The 18,538-nt window shown below is 41.3% G+C and overlaps 2 protein-coding genes across 10 annotated transcripts in view; one reads left to right on the top strand and one right to left on the bottom strand.

Annotated features, from left to right (window-relative positions):
- Window positions 1-18,538, bottom strand: part of CTPS2 (CTP synthase 2) — a 114,475-nt gene that overhangs the window by 54,577 nt on the left and 41,360 nt on the right. The window lies entirely within an intron of this gene.
- On the top strand, window positions 1,159-4,534 carry S100G (S100 calcium binding protein G). Its single transcript, XM_081564742.1, has 2 exons — window positions 1,159-1,293; window positions 4,430-4,534. Exons 1-2 carry the CDS (start codon window positions 1,159-1,161, stop codon window positions 4,532-4,534), a joined length of 240 nt encoding a protein of 79 aa, XP_081420868.1.

Raw genomic sequence — 18,538 nt, 5'->3', positions numbered from 1 at the left:
CAATGATGGCCCTTAGTTCCATTTCTGTGTAAACGTGTGGATTCCTTGCCATAACATCTGTTGCCATCTATAGCTAGAATGAAGTGTTGTCTTGGAAACTATTATACATTTAAGAATAAACTTTGAAAAAAAAAAAATAATAAATAATTTAAGCACCTAATATGCACAAAGGGACTTTAAAGGCTATACAGAAGTTTTTCAAACTATTTAGTATTCAATCTTTTATTTCAGCATTTTTTCTTGATGTGCAGAAAATTATTTTTTTCAAAACTAAATAGGAAACTAAATTAAAACAAAAGCCAACCCTCCATATTTGAGCTTTCTGAAATATGAACAGTGAGAAAATATCCTAATTCCACTTTGGAGAGAAAATATAATCTAAGGAGTAAAGAATCCAAGTGTACTCTTGGGACTCTGAACCATTAAGTAACCATCGAGGTGGCCCTTTATTGGATCTTGACCTTAATTATGAAGTTCATGCAGTCTTAAGATTGGGTTTCAAAAATCATTAATAATTACCTTTAAATGGCAAACAAAAGGAAAATTTCACAATCAGGGTGGTGTGTCTGTTAAGACTATAAAAGTCACAGGATCCGGCTCAGCTCCTCACACTCCTACTTGGTTCTTCTAGCTGCCTCACTGCTGAACAGCCAGGTAAGTGTGCTTTTAGTACTACCTGTAGCTCCTTCTGCTTCCTTTAAGAATGGTGTGAAAGATCATGGTCTAGAGAAAAAGTGGATTTGTGCCATCTAAAGATATTACCAGTAACTTAAGAGGCTAGAAGCTGTGGTCAGGTTCCTTCAAGACCACAGCCTTCGGTGTGCAGATCAGGTACAAATGAAGAATGTCATAATTTCTAGTAAAAGTATTTGACTTCAAAGCCTATCTTCTAACAGACGTACTCTAAGAACAGACATTTCACATACTATCTAAGATGATTATTTTAAAAACACATTAGCAATCACTGGTATATTGCCATTTTCACAGTTCCCGCCCTCCTCTCTCCTCCTCCTCCTCCTTTTTATCTCCTCCCCTCCCCTTTTTGTTTATTCTCTCTCACCTTGCCCAAAAGCACTCAACTCCTGCTGGCTATCATCAGTATAAAATACTCCGGCTTTCTGGTAAGTTCATTGTCTTCCCAATTTACAGGACACCAAAATGAGTGCTAAAAAGTCTCCGGAAGAACTGAAGAGCATTTTCGAAAAATATGCAGCCAAAGAAGGTGATCCAAACCAACTGTCCAAGGAGGAGCTGAAGCTATTGATTCAGATGGAATTCCCCAGTTTGCTGAAGGTGAGTGCACCACCGCAGAGTCCGCTGACAGGGCAGGGGTGGTGGGAAGGGTGGGGAGAAGACAGGACTCAGGGGGAGGCTAAGGTCCTCGGTGATACTGATCAGAGCTCCATTTGGAGCAGAGCACCCAGCAGCCAAGGTGTGGGCATCACCTGAGAGAGGACGCTTGAATGTCTGCCTTCCTGCTCTGGGGCAGGCTACATTTCAGATGGCAAGCTCCTAGAAAGAACGGGCTTCGCCGTCTATCACCCCCAGCCTTGACACACAATTCCCGAGGTGCCCAGTCATAGTAAACAGAAGCCACGATTGTACTTTTACCAAGATAGGTTTGGAAGATCCCCAGGTTGCCAAGCAAACATACTAAGTCCTTCAGTATGGGTTCGGCACCTCTGTGTCAGGCTTTAGAAAAACAAAGAGACCTGTACAATTATAGAAGTTGGACTTGGATGTGCTTCTCTGTTATAGGTAGGATCTCTCAACTAGACCAACACTTACTTGGCAATCTGTTAAGGAAACCGGCTTCATGCTGATAAATTGCCCTCCTGCGACACCCATTTCTATTTCAAAAGCATTTACATTTGTGTTAATTTGTGTTAAGCACCTAAGTTTGTGTGAATGAGCAACAATACATTTCTAAACAACTTTCAGGAAAGGATTACATTTCCCCAACCATAAAGTTTCTCATCAAAACCATCCCAGAGTTGTCAAAATCAAAATGCATCTAGAGGCAATAAGAAACAGGGAAAAACTGATTCTCTTTGCTCCTATACCCTTTCTTTCCCTTGGAACTAAAAATCATCTTCAAAATGGAAGCAACTGTGCAACTAACTGTTACATTTGACTTGGTCCCTATTTAGCTCTAACTTCAGAATCTGGTTCTCGTATTTTAACCAGAAATGTCCCTTTTGCCAATATGACATGGGAGGTTTCTAGTTTTAGCTGTTGAGGTTTCTGTTTTTAGTACTAAAAAGTGAAGTAGCTGAATTTGATGACCTTATAATCAATTTTCTTACAGTTAAAACGTGAAATAACTTTTAAAAAGTTAAAGGCACTAGCAGAAAAAGAGACTTTCTAATTAAAAACCAACATTTCTGAGAAAGATTTAACTCAAAAAAACCCTTAAATTTTTCCAAAAGGAAGAAAAATAATAATAGGAATAATAAAAAAATAAGAAAAAGAAGAAAAATAATAATCTGACAGGAAAGCCTAGGCAATCTAGTCAAGTTGTTTTTAAAGGTAAGATTGGTGAACTTTTGTGTATTTTTCTATATTTTATGTATTTCCTATAAAAAGCACATATGAGTTTTCTAATTTGGATAAAGGTAGAAAGACTAGTGGTAAGTTGTGAAAAATCTATGTATGAAGTCATGTACTGATTGTAGTTCCATACAGACTTTTTGTAAAACAGATGTTGAATAGCTAACTTACAGTTCGGTCTTGTGAGCATAGCTAAGTGTCAAATGTCTTTGTAGGAATCTTAGGGGTTAAAACATAACTTGATGTAGAGATTTGCCGCACAACAATGTGAACATATTTAACATTACTGAACTGTATACTTAAAAATAGTTAAGATGGAGAATGTTGTCTTATGTGTTTTCTACCACAATTCAAAAAAACTTTTTGAAGCTGACTTACAAACTAAACTGCTATTTCAATAGGTTTCCTGGATACCATTTTGCCAAAGAGACTCCTTATCTTAAATTCAGAGTTGTAATGGCTTTACGATTTGAGTTTTATGGTAGTGAAGGGGCTCAGAACAAGTCTCCTCGAAATATGCCACTTAAGTATGGAGATTATTTTGAACGAAAAGGAATCAAAACCGATAAGATTCAGGGAAAGCTCTTTACCTCCCACTCAACTGCCTAAATTTACACTGGAAAGGGGAGCCTGTCCCAGGAAGAGAGCTCTTGCTATAGATTCCTTTTTTCCTTAGAAATGTATCTGTATAACAGGCTAAACTTTTGTTTTCCAAACATCTCCGCCTTCCTATGAATGGCCTTCCTTCCCTTTGTATCCTTAGCTCAGGATGTTATATAAGCCTCAGTTACCCGGTTGCCCTTTGGGTCTCAAATTTTTATAGGGTACCCCATATGTATGTAATTAAACTTGTTTTTCTCCTGTTAATCTGTGCAAATTTAATTAATAGACCAGCCAAAGAACCCAGAAGGGAAGGAGGGAAATTTTTCCACCCCTACAGCAGAGACAAAATTAAGTCTGCTTAAGTCACTAAAGCAATACCAGTAGTCAAAAGGGAGTCAGGCTGAACATGATCTGATGCTTTGATAACAAGCAGTGGTTCTCTGAGTGGTTGGTTCTCAGCATCAGCACTGCCCAGGAACTTGTTGGAAATATAGATTCTCAGATCTGACTCAAAGCCTAGTGAACTGGAAGCTCTGGGATTAAGACCACCAATCAACTTGGGTTTACTAAGGTCAGCAAGCCTACCTACCTGGAGTAAGAACCACTGAGCCAAAGTCACCTTGCATAGAAGTGGGCTGCAACACACGATTTGGGGAAAAAAATGGGATGCTTGCTAATCAAGGGATTGAGCTCTAGAGTCAATGTTTGAACCCCAATCCCCTTCTTACCAGCTGGGAGCCCTGGGCAAGTCAGTAGCCGTCTCAAAGCCTGTTTCCTCATCTGTAAAGTGGATCTCCCCCACAAGGCAGCTGGGAGAATCACACAGACTAAGGAAAAGCTTTGTCACAGAGCTGGCCCACAGCAAGCCCCTGGTCATATGCTGGCTCAGCCCTGCAGCTGGATGCCAAACCAGCTCCCAGGGAAACCTTAGAGCAGGGCCCCTCGGCAGCCAAGTGAAGCCCTGGGACTTCTCAAAAGAATGATTTAGATTACAAAGGAAACCAAATATTTTAAAATATACATTATTAATTTCAAAATAATAAATGTGATATCGTTGGTTGTTGGTTTTCTTAATGGGGGGTCGGTAGCCAGCTCTGTGACATGAAGCAACGCTACAACTAAAGGTGTTTTGTTTTTATCTCTCACTATTAGTAACATGTGACTGAAAACTCAGTTGCCTTCTTGGAACATCGACGCGGTGTTTCTAATTTAACGTGCAGCAGTAACTGATTTGTTTCTCCCCCTTTTCTATTCCCTCCTTTTTGTCTAAAACCAGGGTCCAAGCACCCTCGATGACCTTTTTGAAGAGCTGGACAAGAATAGAGATGGGGAAGTTAGTTTCGAAGAATTCCAGGTGTGGGCGAAAAAGATATCCCAGTGAAGGAAACAATAAAATGTCATTCTCAGTATTGGAAGAAGAGTGCCTGGGATGTGGTCCTACTCTGTTTCAAAACCACCAATGTCGCCACTTAATTCTTCACAATTGTAATGATCCAACACTGAGGTCTAATTACTGAATAAAGAAATTCTCAGACATGTCTCACCTTGTCAAGTACTGACTCCTGTAGCTTACTAGATTTGAAAGTAACCTTAATTTGATGCATCTAATTTACAGATTTATAAAGTAAGAAAAAAAGAGGCCCAGAATAGTTCCATGATCTTTACCAAGACCACAAAAATGGTGGCAGCGACTTGGAAAGAATTCTGATGAGTCAAACCAACTCCCTCCCTCCACTTGTCCACCAGAATAACCCTCTCCTTGCTCTCCCTTTGCAGCCACGCAGGGGATCACATGATTCCCAACATCAACTCACATTTCACTCTAGTCAATGGCTAGTAGGAAACAGACTTCACAGAACAGACACTTGTCTTTAAAGTCATCTCCTAGCACCAGCTGTGCCTTTTCGATCACTGATCCTTTGGAGGAACAAAAGGAACATGGTCCAGAGAGTCAGTTTTACTCCATGACCAAACAGGTGGCCTTGGTTGTGGTATGTGATGTGAAAAATAAAAAGGACAGGAAGGCAGGGCCCTCCAGATCTGGCATCCTGTGCTACTGGGGTTCTGGGTATCTGAGAAGCAGCTAGCCCTCAAGGTCCACAAGCTGAGACCAGTTCAGGGGAGGGAGGGAGCGAGTGGGGAACGTGGGAGGAGACTAACTTTCTTCTGCCCCTCACCTGACAGTTAAAATGACAAAGTCATATGAGTGCAAGCTGGCCATGAGAGCCCACGACAGTAGTACCATGGAAGCCAGGTTTTTATCCTGACCCCCACTCCTCTCCTCAGAAAAACCATCAAATCATCGCTGCTGCACACATTCTCTTTGATCAGCATCTTGACCTTTCTGTTCATTATCACCCTCTTAATGAGTCTCATTAAACATTTTTTTCCCAATCACCCTTCCAATGAACATGAGCTAAAAAAAATTCTCTGAAAGGACACACACACAAAAAAACCTAGTATCAGTGTTTACATGTTAGTTAGTTAGTTAGTGTTTACATGTTTCAGTTCAGTTTAGTTCAGTTCAGTCGCTCAGTCGTGTCTGACTCTCTGCGACCCCATGAATCGCAGCACGCCAGGCCTCTCTGTCCATCACCAACTCCCAGAGTTTACCCAAACCCATGTCCATCGAGTCGGTGATGCCATCCAGCCATCTCATCCTCTGTTGTCCCCTTCTCCTCCTGCCCCCAATCCTTCCCAGCATCAGGGTCTTTTCCAGTGAGTCAACTCTTCGCATCAGGTGGCCAAAGTATTGGAGTTTCAGCTTCAACATCAGTCCTTCCAATGAACACCCAGGACTGATCTCCTTTAGGATGGACTGGTTGGATCTCCTTGCAGTCCAAGGGACTCTCAAGAGTCTTCTCCAACACCACAGTTCAAAAGCATCAATTCTTTGGCGCTCAGCTTTCTTCACCGTCCAACTCTCACATCCATACATGACCACTGGAAAAACCATAGCCTTGACTAGAAGGACCTTTGTTGGCAAAGTAATGTCTCTGCTTTTAAATACGCTATCAAGGAGACTTCCCTGGTGGTCCAGGGGCTAGGACTCTGTGCTCCCAACACAGGGGGCCCAAGTTCGATCCCTGGTCAGGGAACTAGATCCCACATGCCACAACTAAGACCCAGTACAGCCAAATAAATAAATAAAAATTAATGTTTAAAAAATAAATAAATAAATAAATATGCTATCGAGGTCGGCCATAACCTTCCTTCCAAGGAGTAAGCGTCTTTTAATTTCATGGCTGCAATCACTATCTGCAGTGATTTTGGAGCCCCCCAAAAATAAAGTCTGACACTGTTTCCACTGTTTCCCCATCTATTTCCCATGAAGTGATGGGACCAGATGCCATGGTCTTAGTTTTCTGAACGTTGAGCTTTAAGCCAACTTTTTCACTCTCCTCTTTCACCTTCATCAAGAGGCTCTTTAGTTCTTCTTCACTTTCTGCCATAGGGTGGTGTCATCCGCATATCTGAGGTTATTGATATTTCTCCCGGCAATCTTGATTCCAGCTTGTGTTTTCTTCCAGCCCAGCGTTTCTCATGATGGTCTCTGCATATAAGTTAAATAAGCAGGGTGACAATATACAGCCTTGACGGACTCCTTTTCCTATTTGGAACCAGTCTGTTGTTCCATGTCCAGTTCTAACTGTTGCTTCCTGACCTGCATACAGGTTTCTCAAGAGACAGGTCAGATGGTCTGGTATTCCCATCTCTTTCAGAATTTTCCACAGTTTATTGTGATCCACACGGTCCCCCTAAAACTGAATTCCTCTGATGAGTTTATGATTAACCTATTAAAATCCTTTCTTTCCCAGGGATTCCCTGGCAGTCGAGTGGTTTAACACTCTGCACTTCCACTGCACACGGTGAAGGTTCAATCCCTTGTTGAGGAACTAAGATTCCCCCATGCTGAGCAGCATGGCCAAAAAATTAAAAAATAAATAAATAAGTAAAGATAAAGCATGCCACATAAACCTTAACAGTGGTAGAACATTTAAAAAAATCTTTTTTCCCTTTCTCATCCCTTCTGACCTCAATCCTGTGCTATCTGAACACTAATCAACCACAGTCAGAGGACTACAAGCGCTCCTGTGGCTAACATCCTTAAAGCACTCAGGTTGTTTCTCCAGGACAAGATGAGCTAACAGATCATCCCCTCCTCAGGATCAGCTAGCCAAAGACTTAGACATCCTGACTTCTGAAACTGCGATTAACAAATGTCACAAGACAATGATTAACCCCAGTATTTTTTTTTTTTGGCCACACCAAATGGCATGTGGGATCTTAGTTCTCAACCAGGGATTGAACCCAAACCCCGTGTAGTGAAAGTGCAGAGTCTTAAGCACTGGAGCACTAGGGAAGGCCTTAACCCCAGCCTCTTTGTTCTTCCCTTTTAAAAGGAAGACCAAGTTGGAGAGGAACTGAGATTTGTCTCCCACTCTCTTTCCTGGAGCCTGCAATAAACTCTTGCTCTTGAGAAACCTGTATGCAGGTCAGGAAGCAACAGTTAGAAATGGACATGGAACAACAGACTGGTTCCAAATAGGAAAAGGAGTACGTCAAGGCTGTATATTGTCACCCTGCTTATTTAACTTATATGCAGAGAACATCATGAGAAACGCTGGCCTGGAAGAAACACAAGCTGGAATCAAGATTGCCGGGAGAAATATCAATAACCTCAGATATGCAGATGACACCACCCTTATGGCAGAAAGTGAAGAACTAAAGAGCCTCTTGATGAAAGTGAAAGAGGAGAGTGAAAAAGTTGGCTTAAAGCTCAACATTCAGAAAACTAAGATCATGGCATCCGGTCCCATCACTTCATGGGAAATATATGGGGAAACAGTGGAAACAGTGTCAGACTTTATTTTTTGGGGCTCCAAAATCACTGCAGATAGTGATTGCAGCCATGAAATTAAAAGATGCTTACTCCTTGGAAGGAAAGTTATGACCAACTTAGATAGCATATTTAAAAGCAGAGACATTACTTTGCCAACAAAGGTCCTTCTAGTCAAGGCTATGGTTTTTCCAGTGGTCATGTATGGATGTGAGAGTTGGACGGTGAAGAAAGCTGAGCACCAAAGAATTGATGCTTTTGAACTGTGGTGTTGGAGAAGACTCTTGAGAGTCCCTTGGACTGCAAGGAGATCCAACCAGTCCATCCTAAAGGAGATCAGTCCTGGGTGTTCATTGGAAGGACTGATGTTGAAGCTGTAACTCCAATACTTTGGCCACCTGATGTGAAGAGCTGACTCATTTGAAAAGACCCTGAAGCTGGGAAAGATTGAGGGCAGGAGGAGAAGGGGACAACAGAGGATGAGATGGTTGGAGGGCATCACCGACTCAATGGACATGGGTTTAGGTGGACTCCGGGAGTTGGTGATGGACAGGGAGGCCTGGTGTGCTGTGGTTCATGGGGTCACAAAGAGTCAGACACGACTGAGCGACTGAACTGAACTGAACTGAACTCACAGCAAATACTTACTGTCAAAGTTTGGCTTTCTGTGCAGAGAGTACACAAGCCCTTGCTTGGTTTGAAGGAAAGGACTGGGCAGATGAGGGACAGAGTTGTGAGAACCACTTCTGACTTCATATTTTATTATACATTTTTGATTTTTCAACCCTGTGGATGTGTGTCCCGTCAAAAAGAATGTGTGCTCACTCAGTCGTGTCCAACTCAGGGATCAAACCCACATGCGACTTTTTGTGACCCCATGGACTGCAGCATGCCAGGCTCCTCTGTCCATGGGATTCTCCAGGCAAGAATACCAGAGTGGGTTGCCATTTCCTCTTCCAGGGGATCTTCCCGACCCAGGAATCAAACCCATGTCTCTTACATATCCTGCACTGGCAGGGGGATTCTTTACCACTAACGCCACCTGGGAAGCCCATCAAAAAGAATAAAAGAAAATTTTTAATAAAAAGACAACTTTTGTAAAATACCATATTGTTGCTTTTCATAATGAGCTTCTTTGCATCCTCCTTTTTATTTGGAATAGTCAGAACATACAACTCTCTAAACTTTGGGAAATGCATCAGAAGCTATTTCAAAACTCAGAAATTTAACCAGAGAAAAAGAAAAACAAGTTATAACCCTTCCACCAAGAAACAAAGATTTTTATACACCATGAGGGAATGTTTAAACACAATCTGTATCATTCTAATTCAACACAAGAGCATTCTCATAGCATCAAAAGCCTTAAACAATTCTAATGACTAATTATACTCCACTGTAGGGATACCCCTTAATGGTCTCAACTATTTCTCCACTGTGGGGCATTAGGATTACTGTCATTTTTGATTCTTCTAACTAATGTTATAGTGAATTCCTGTTCACTTCTTTGTCAATATATCAGATTTTCTTAGAATTTCTGAGAAGTAGATGTCTGAGTCAGATAGAATGAATATTTTTATGGTTTGTGAGACCATCCTAGTTAATTCCCAAAAAGTTGTATTGATTCATATTTCCACAAACAGGTGGGAGAGCGCCAGCCTCACTCCCCAGACAGCATTCATCAACTTCATTTTACCTACTTCATTAGTTGCAACAGTGTACATCTTTCATTCATTTATGGTTTTTATAGGAATCTCCCAATTACAGATGGTACCCAAATTACCATGGTTCAGCTTTCCATTTTTCAACTCTAAAATGGCACAAAAGCAATGTGCATTCAGTAGGAACTGTACTTCAATTTTTGAATTTTGATCTCTTCCTGGGCTTACAATATGCAGTATGATCCTCTCGTGATGCTGGGTGGCAGCAGTCACAGCTCCCAGTCAGCCACACCATCAAGAGGGGAAACAACTGACACACTGACAACCATTCTGCAACCAGACAACCATTCTGTTTTTCACTTTCAGTACAGTATTAAATACACTGTGAAACCAAGTAGGACTCTGAAAGGGCCTCCTGGGTACAAGCCCCTCTGTATCCCCTGTTTGTTTGTATAAAAAGCTTTCATCTCCTAGGCCTTCCTCAGATTTCAAAGAGAAGATCCAGTTAATGATTAAAGAAGTGGAAAATGCAGAAACGGAAAGCAGTCAAGCAAGAAAAGTAATAATAGCTTAAACAATAGTCACAGGACTCCCAGTTCCCCCTGAAGGGTACAGATAACAATCTGATCCATATCTTTGAGTTGTTCTGCAGAAACTAAGTGGAGGATGTTGAGTACATGCTGACCACAAAAGCACATAGACCTCAGACTGGTTGGAACCAGAAGACTAATGACTGAGATTCCCGAAATACCATCCTGTTACTTTACCACCAACCAATCAGAAGAATATCCACGAGCTGATCAGGCACCCTACAACCCTCACCCATAATGTTGGCTTTAAAAACCCTTGCCTAAAAGTCACCAGGGAGTTTGGGTCTTTTGAGCACAAGCTGTCCATTCTCCTTGCTTGGAGGCCTGCAAATAAATGCTGTCCCATCCTTCACCACAACCTGGCGTCAGTAGACTGGCTGTGCTGTGCATCAGGCAGGTGGACTCAAATTTGGTTCAGTAACAATTTAATGACATTTTCAACACTTTATTATGAGATAGGCTTTGTGTGAGATGGTTTTTCCAACTGTAAGCTAATGTAAGTGTTCTGAACACATTTAAGGCTAAATTGTGATGTTCAGTAGGTTAGGTATATTAGCATTTTCAGCTTCCAATACTCAGGGCATAACCCCAGCATAAGTCAAGGAAGATCTTTATTTCCCCACTGAGTTTATGGTTGAGTACTGTTTTGTAAGATATTCTTTCGTTTGAAGTACCGTTTCAAGTTTGTTATGAGATTGTGACTACTACGGTGTAGATACTATACACTGCCTATTGAGTGTTTGTGGTGATATGGGGGTTCACTCTTGTTTGATCAATATGATGCATTAATCAATTTAATTCCCAAGATAAACACACTATCCAGTCATGACTGATTATCCCTTAAATGCTGTTAAATTAGACACTTTGACATTTTATTTAAGGTTTTTACATCTTTATTAATAACCAACATTAGTCTACAGCCTGGTAGGCTACAGTCCATGGGGTCACTAAGAGTAGGACACGACTGAGCGACTTCACTTTCACTTTTCCCTTTCATGCACTGGAGAAGGAAATGGCAACCTACTCCAGTATTCTTGTCTGGAGAATCCCAGGGACGGCGGAGCCTGGTGGGCTGCCGTCTATGGGGTCGCACAGAGTTAGACACGACTGAAGCGACTTAGCAGCAGCAGCAGCAGCAGTCTATAGCTTGGAGTTTTATTTTTTGTTGCATATGCTTTGTTGAGTTCTAATATTTAGGTCATGCTAGCTTCCCATTTTTGTCTCTGTTTTCAATCTCAATCAGCCCCTCACATAGTAAATACACACTATGTCTTTCAACTCCAACATACGTAAAGCACCTACTACAGGCAAGGCATTATACAAGATGCCATAGAGATACAAATTTCCAGACCTCTGAGATCCTAAGTCAATGATTCTGGAATTACGCCAGGGAAAGGCTTAATCTAAGAAGTAGTATTGCAACTGGGATTTGTAGAAACAACGTTAAAGAGAACTTGCAGGGAAGTTGAAAAAGAGAGAAAACACATCAAATCAACATCATGTTGTTAAGAAGGAAGCCATTTTCGTCTGCCCTTCTAAGATCTTCTGGCTGGTCTAAGAGTTACACTGACATGAGACAGATTAACAGGAGAAAATCAAGCAAAAGTTTAATAACATGAATACATGGGAGAGACCCGGGAAAACTGAGTGACTCACCAAAATGTCCAAAACCCTCACCTTAAATACCAACTTCAACTACAGACAAGAGGATGTTCAAGGTGGGGACAGTCAGTTATGGGAGGTGACCAAGAAAAGCACAGTCAGCAAGGGTAAGATCGTGATGCAGATTTATGCCCTGCCTGGAGTCTTTTCTTCCCTCTCATCCCTCTGTTCAGAGAAGGCAATGGCACCCCACTCCAGTACTCTTGCTTGGAAACTCCCATGGACGGAGAAGCCTGGTAGGCTGCAGTCCATGGGGTCGCTGGGAGTCGGACACGACTGAGTGACTTCACTTTCACTTTTCCCTTTCATGCACTGGAGAAGGAAATGGCAACCTACTCCAGTATTCTTGCCTGGAGAATCCCAGGGACGGCGGAGCCTGGTGGGCTGCCGTCTATGGGGTCGCACAGAGTCAGACACGACTGAAGCGACTTAGCAGCAGCAGCAGCAGCATGCTATTTTATGGCCAGATCTTAGACATTCCAGCCCACATATGCCTCCCCCCCTTTCAATGAAGTCTCCCAGCATTTGACAATCTTCCCTTCTTACTTTAACCCACAGTATTTCCCCCACAAACCCTGAATTCTTAAGTATTCAAGGCCTACCTGTGCTGTGCAATACCGTGGCCACTAGATTAAGTGGCTATTGACATTTAAATCAATTAAAATTAAACAAAATTTAAAATTCAGTTCCTTGGCCACTCTAGCTAAATTTCAAACGCTCCATAGCCCGGTGTGGCTAGTGGCTGCCATAAAGGATGGCACAGATCCAGAACACTCTCTCATGCCAGAAGTCCTGGTTGTCAGGGCTCATAGCACTGAGAGTGTAGTCACACTCTGTCCACACATTTGTTTCTATGTTTCACAAGTTTACATCTTATGTCTCCAACTAAATTGCAAGCAGGGTTGTGGCAGCTGCTCATTTGTAATGCACTATATTTAGGATGGTACTTAAGTGGATGAGTGCCAAATGCACAGTGAGTTTTTTTCTTCTTAATAATCTCTTTCCACTGGAATCCAGTTATTTCTACTGCAAAAAAAAAAAAAAATCTTTCAAGTTGTTGAAATATCTATTCCCAAGGCATTTCCCATTGAGCTAAAAGTACAAAAGCTTTAAAATGCATTAGCTTTGAAGTACTCATTTAGTCATTTGGTTATTGTTAAAATTATGGACTACCCCTGTTGATTCACTAATGGGAGCTTACTCCCAGCTGTGCTGACTCCTTTTAAAAACTAGACTCCAGAAAGAGGGAGGGTCAAGTGGAAGAGAAGCCTTAGCCATTAGGCAGCAGCCATCATGCCTGGAAGAATTTTCTTTCCCAGATCGAAACTAGTTACTATGGCCAACCAACAGCCTGATATCAACTCTGAACCTACAGTCCCCACAGAGACAGGATTAAATGACTATTAGGCTCCCAGACTGGTCCATAAAAAAACATTTTACCCATAGTATAGCTGTCTTCCTGACAGCTACTTTTATGGGAAAAAGCTTCTTTAGCCCAAACTAAGTTCCAAATGACTTCTTTAGGATTGCTTTGTTAGCTGGGAGATGCTCATTATAATGTTCAAAATTAAAGCAGTCTTCAAAGTTATAAAAGTTGCTTGGAAGGTTACTCTAAGTGGTTGTCTGGGTTTTTTAACCCTCTTAATTTGCTTTCCATATGAAATTGTCGAAAAATTAAATGAAAGTAGAAAATAATTCAAAGAGGGCTACAACTAAAGGTAGGAAAATGTTAAGCATCCATTATGCTTAATATATAACACACCTGAATCCATTTTTTTTATTATATGTGTCTCTATCACAAATCCACTGTGTCAAATATAAAATTAATTTTGACTCTGAAAATCCTTGGATCAAAAAGGGGTAAAAGAAGTCAAATCAATGATAAATAAAACTGAAATGATATCAAATGCCACAATCTCAAGTCTCCATTTGCATCTGCTTAAAATGATTCACATTTCTCACTTTTCCTCACCAAGACCACCATCCAAGTGTACATGTGTGAAAGGAAAATCAAAATGGAGTCAGTATTGCAAAGAGAACTCTCTAAAATGGAGCTAGGAGGCCATTAAGGAAGTATGACTTATGCACGTCAGCTTGGATGGAATCTGACCTTTTGACCTGATGATGTCATCAGAACTGATACTGAACAGGACCCTTTGGGGCTCCTTTTCTGTGTTCCCCTTTCTTGATTACAGGAAATAGGCTTCATTCAGTCTCCATGACCTTCCCTGAGTTCCAGTGAGCAGGTTCAAACAGATGCTAATTAGGGAAGGGAGGGGATGCAGAGAGAGGAGAGAGTCAAAAGAAACAATAGCGCAGCCTTGGGCAGGGTCCTGGTTCCCCCTCCAGGGATATACAGAACAATATTTTTCAGTTGTTTTACAGATACTGAAATCCCCACCAGGTGGGAGAAGTTAACTGAGTGCTGCCCACAAGCACTAGACCCTAGACCTGATGGAACCACAAGGTTGATGATGCTGACTCCCACTTACCTCACCACCAACCAATCAGAAGACTGCCCACGAGCTGACCATGCCCTCTTTGAACCATTACTATAAAACTCCTCACTATTCCCCGCTAGATCAGAACACAGTTTTTAGGGCATCAGCCCACTGTGGCCCCTTTTGCGTGGCAAAGCAATAAAGCTATTCTTTTCCACTTTGCCCAAAACTCTGTCTCCAAGATTTAATTCAGCGTTGGGGTACAAAGGCTGGATTCAGCTTCAGAACACCTGCCAGAACTTATTGGACCCCTACCTAAAACAACTCATGATTCCTCAAGGGCAAGTATTCTCTGACTCACATCAGTGGCCATCATAATTCTTACCAGGCAACTTTTAACATCTTGGCTTTTTGTCTTTATAAGCCCTGACTCTTTCTCTTCCTCATAACACACTTTTAGGGTTACCCAAATCGGAATTTTTTTTTTTGGCCACACCGCACAGCTTGTGGAATCTTAGTTCCCCAACAAGGGATGGAACTCAGGCCCCCAGCAGTGGAAGTGTGGAGTCCTAACCACTGGCAGGGAATTCCCCCGAACTGTAATTCTTAAGATTCCAAAGAAGCTCTTATTTGAAATCTCCTGAATTTTCTTTTAGTTGACACAAGTCGGTGTTGATGTGTTTGAATGTGGATTCTGTTTCCAGATTCTCTTTCCATATCTAATGTAACTTCAAATGTTTAAAGTTATTATTTTCAATAAATAGAGAAAAAATGCTAAAAAGTATGCATATCCACATCCCTAAACATCAGATTGAGATCATTCTTCCTATATATATATCAAAAATCAAAAATATTCTAAATAAAAACTCTAATATGCCACAAGCTATCTTCTACATGAACTGGAGAGATCTGAAGGCAAACTCAAAGTCAAGGGTGTCAGCAGCAGCCATGTGATTGAGACAGAGTCAGAATACAAATCAGCTACAGCTATTTTCCTGGTACGCATCATCTAGAAGGCAGGTGAAGCTACTTGCAAGAAAAGCAATGACAAACCTAGATAGAGTATTAAAAAACAGAGACATTACTTGGCCTACAAAGGTCTGTTATAGTCAAAGATATGGTTTTTCCAGTAGTCATGTGCAGATGTGAGAGTTGGACCATAGCGAAGGCTGATTGCCAAAGAACTGATGCCTTCAAACTGTGGTGCTGGAGAAGACTCTTGAGAGTTCCTTGGACAGCAAGGAGATCAAACCAGTCAATCCTAAAATAAATCAACCCTGAATATTCATTGGAATGACTGATGCTGAAGTTGAAGCTTCAATACCTTGGCCACCTTATGTGAAAAGCCAACTCATTGGAAAAGACCCTGATGCGGGGAAAGATTGAAGACAGGAAGAGAAGGGGGTGATAGAGGATGAGATGATTGGATGGCATCACTGACTCAATGGACATGAGTTTGAGCAAACTCCGGGAGATAGTGAAGGACAGGGAATCTTGGTGTGCTGTAGTCCATGGGGTCACAAAGAGTCGGACACGACTGAGCAACTCAACAAGTCAGACTTGCTATAGAACCTAAATGTTCTGCAAAGTCCCAGAGCCTTCTATTTCACCATGTGGATTAAGCAGAGGAATGACACAATGAAATAAATTTTACTCATTCTCTCCTGGGACTTCTAGACTCAGAGTCTACCTTCATTCTTAGTAAACCATTTCTCATTTGATGTGTATAAGAGATGCCTCTTCTTGGATATCCTGTATGCCAGTGTCTCTGTTGATTTAGTAAGCAACCATAAGACTAATCATGCACGCCAAAGGAGGGTCACAATGGCCCATGAAGGGGAGCAGAATTTGCCGCCTCAAAATATGTCTCTTTGGCGTAAAGATTATAGTGGGCTGATTCTTTTTAAGAAACAGCAGACAGAGGACAAGCTCTAACAACCTAGTGGGAACTTCCCTGACAGTCCAGTGATTAAGACTCTGTGCTTCCACTGCAGGGAACTAAGATCCCACATCCCACATGCCCTGAGGCAAAACCAAACCAAATAACATTAAAAATAAAAATAAAAACAGAGTTGAAGTTACCCTTTTGTCAGAGATATTTGCATTTATAAAGGAAACCTCCATTTGTAAGGGCTTTCCTTGTGGCTCAGCTGGTAAAGAATCTGCCTGCAGTGTGGGAGACCTGGATTCGATCCCTGGGTTGAGAAGATCCCCTGGAGAAGGGAAACACTACCCACTCCAGTATTATGGCCTGGAGAATTCCATGGACTGTAATCCATGGGGTCGAAAAGAGTGGGACACGACTGAGCGACTTTCACTTTCCATTTGTAAGGGTGTCTCCCTCACTGTACCAGGAAGAGAAAGATAACTCTAAATCTCTAGAAACTCTTAACAATGGAGAAGGCATGGACTTAAATCTGCATGACAACCTTACCCTTGTTTACTTTGCTTTGCCTTGAAAACCTCCCATAAATACCCCCACCCCCAACATCTTCTTTATTCTTTAGCTGGAGATGGTATTAAAGATGGTGGCTTGGGCCATTCTGGGGAGTTACTCAGGGTTTCCTGGGTATACTGGAGGTATCCATGTTATTAAGCTTCTGCTTGGTTCCCCCCCCACCCCGTTAATCTGCCTTTTGTTATACGGGTCTCAGCCAAGAACCTAGAAAGGTAGAGGGAAAATTATTTTTTCTCCCCCACATCCATGGAACAGATTTCAGCTGCAAATATATCCTAAAGGAGGCTCCTGGTTTCCAAATTATTTACTTTTTTAGTGAGAAGGGCCAGAATGGCTATTACCCTCTGTAAGTCACTGTTATTTGCTCAACTTTAAGAGATTCCAGAGGCTTCCTGGTGTTTGCTGCCTGGTGATTCTATTACCTTAGTCTTTTTCTTTAATAAGACTTCTCCCCATCCTCACAAATACTGGCTCTTAAGGCTATTTTTCTCCAACAAACTGATTGTAGGCCATAAAAATGTTCAGTAGCAATTAGGTTTTATTGTTCTCATCTCACTTATGAGTATAGAAGCTATCAAAATGTAAAATGTACATTTCCTCCAACTTCTCAATTCCTCTTCTAAGAATTCATCCTATAGAAGTGTGTATGTGTGGCTACAAGGACAAATGTACAGATACTAATTTGCAGCATGATTTAAAGCAGCGAATAATAGACACAACCTAAATATTCATCAATATGAGACTGTTTAAATAAAGAATGATGCAAATATTAACAGCAAGGCAAGCGTTTGGAAGATCCCTGTGCACTGAAGTGAAGTGATGAGTACAATGCAAGGGGAATGATGTCTTAGGCATGCCAGCATATGTATTTTTAAAGGAATATATATCCATATATGGAAGCAGGTAGGCGTTTGTATACACACACACACAATCTTTAGCAGAATAACAGAAGAAATGGATGAAGGTAGTCACCTCTGGGTAAGGGAACTGAGGTGAGGTAGGGGCATGTAAGAGGCAGTTTTATACCTTTTCTTTAGGGCTTTATTTTTTTATCCTGTGTATAAACGTTTTAAAAATACACACACACAGAGTAAAGAAGAGTCAAGGAATAAACCTTGCCAAAGCTATCTAACAGTGGCACCTACTGGTAAAGTCAGTTCCTACCCCAAAGTATTCTCTAAGAGAAGAAATCCCAATGTTTGCCTGGAACAGCCATTTCAGCCATTAGTCAGGAAATATGTTTCTATTAAAGCCTTATAAGGAACTCTTCACTCATATTAAGTCTTCTGAGCATAAGACTTAAAAGTACCATCTGGCTGGGAAGTTATGGTTCATTATAGTCTGAATTGCAAGCCATAAAAACGAGTGGAGAATATCTCTATATCCTTCCACAGAGTGATCTCCACTCCAGCAGAGAATGTTGAGTGAAAAAAAGCAAGGCAGAAAAAATATGCAGGGTCTGCTGTCATTTATCTAAGAAGGGGAGGGGCTTACAAATATATGGTTTGCTTGTATTTTTTTAAATGGAAAGATAACTCTTTAAAGAAAAAGAATTAATGGTTGCCATAAGGAAAGGAAGGGACTGTACTGAGGGGAGAGGAAAAGAACTAGGTTTCTCTATCGCATGACATCCCTTATATGTGAAATCTAAAAAGAAATGATACAAATGAACTTACTTACAAAACAGAGACAAACTCACAGACTTACAGAATGAACTTACGGTTATTGGGGGGAAA

This window comes from Giraffa tippelskirchi, chromosome X, assembly GCF_054371585.1.
Source record: "Giraffa tippelskirchi isolate mGirTip1 chromosome X, T2T-mGirTip1v1.2.pri, whole genome shotgun sequence".
Taxonomy (NCBI): Eukaryota; Metazoa; Chordata; class Mammalia; order Artiodactyla; family Giraffidae; genus Giraffa; species Giraffa tippelskirchi.
This window is presented reverse-complemented; position numbering and strand designations above follow the sequence as displayed.

Bases quoted from the DNA above. Each gene is read 5' to 3' on its own strand.
- S100G (XM_081564742.1), top strand. From the start codon at position 1,159: ATGAGTGCTAAAAAGTCTCCGGAAGAACTGAAGAGCATTTTCGAAAAA. The intron at 1,294-4,429 runs GTGAGTGCACCA...GTCTAAAACCAG, and splicing joins AATTCCCCAGTTTGCTGAAG to GGTCCAAGCACCCTCGATGA.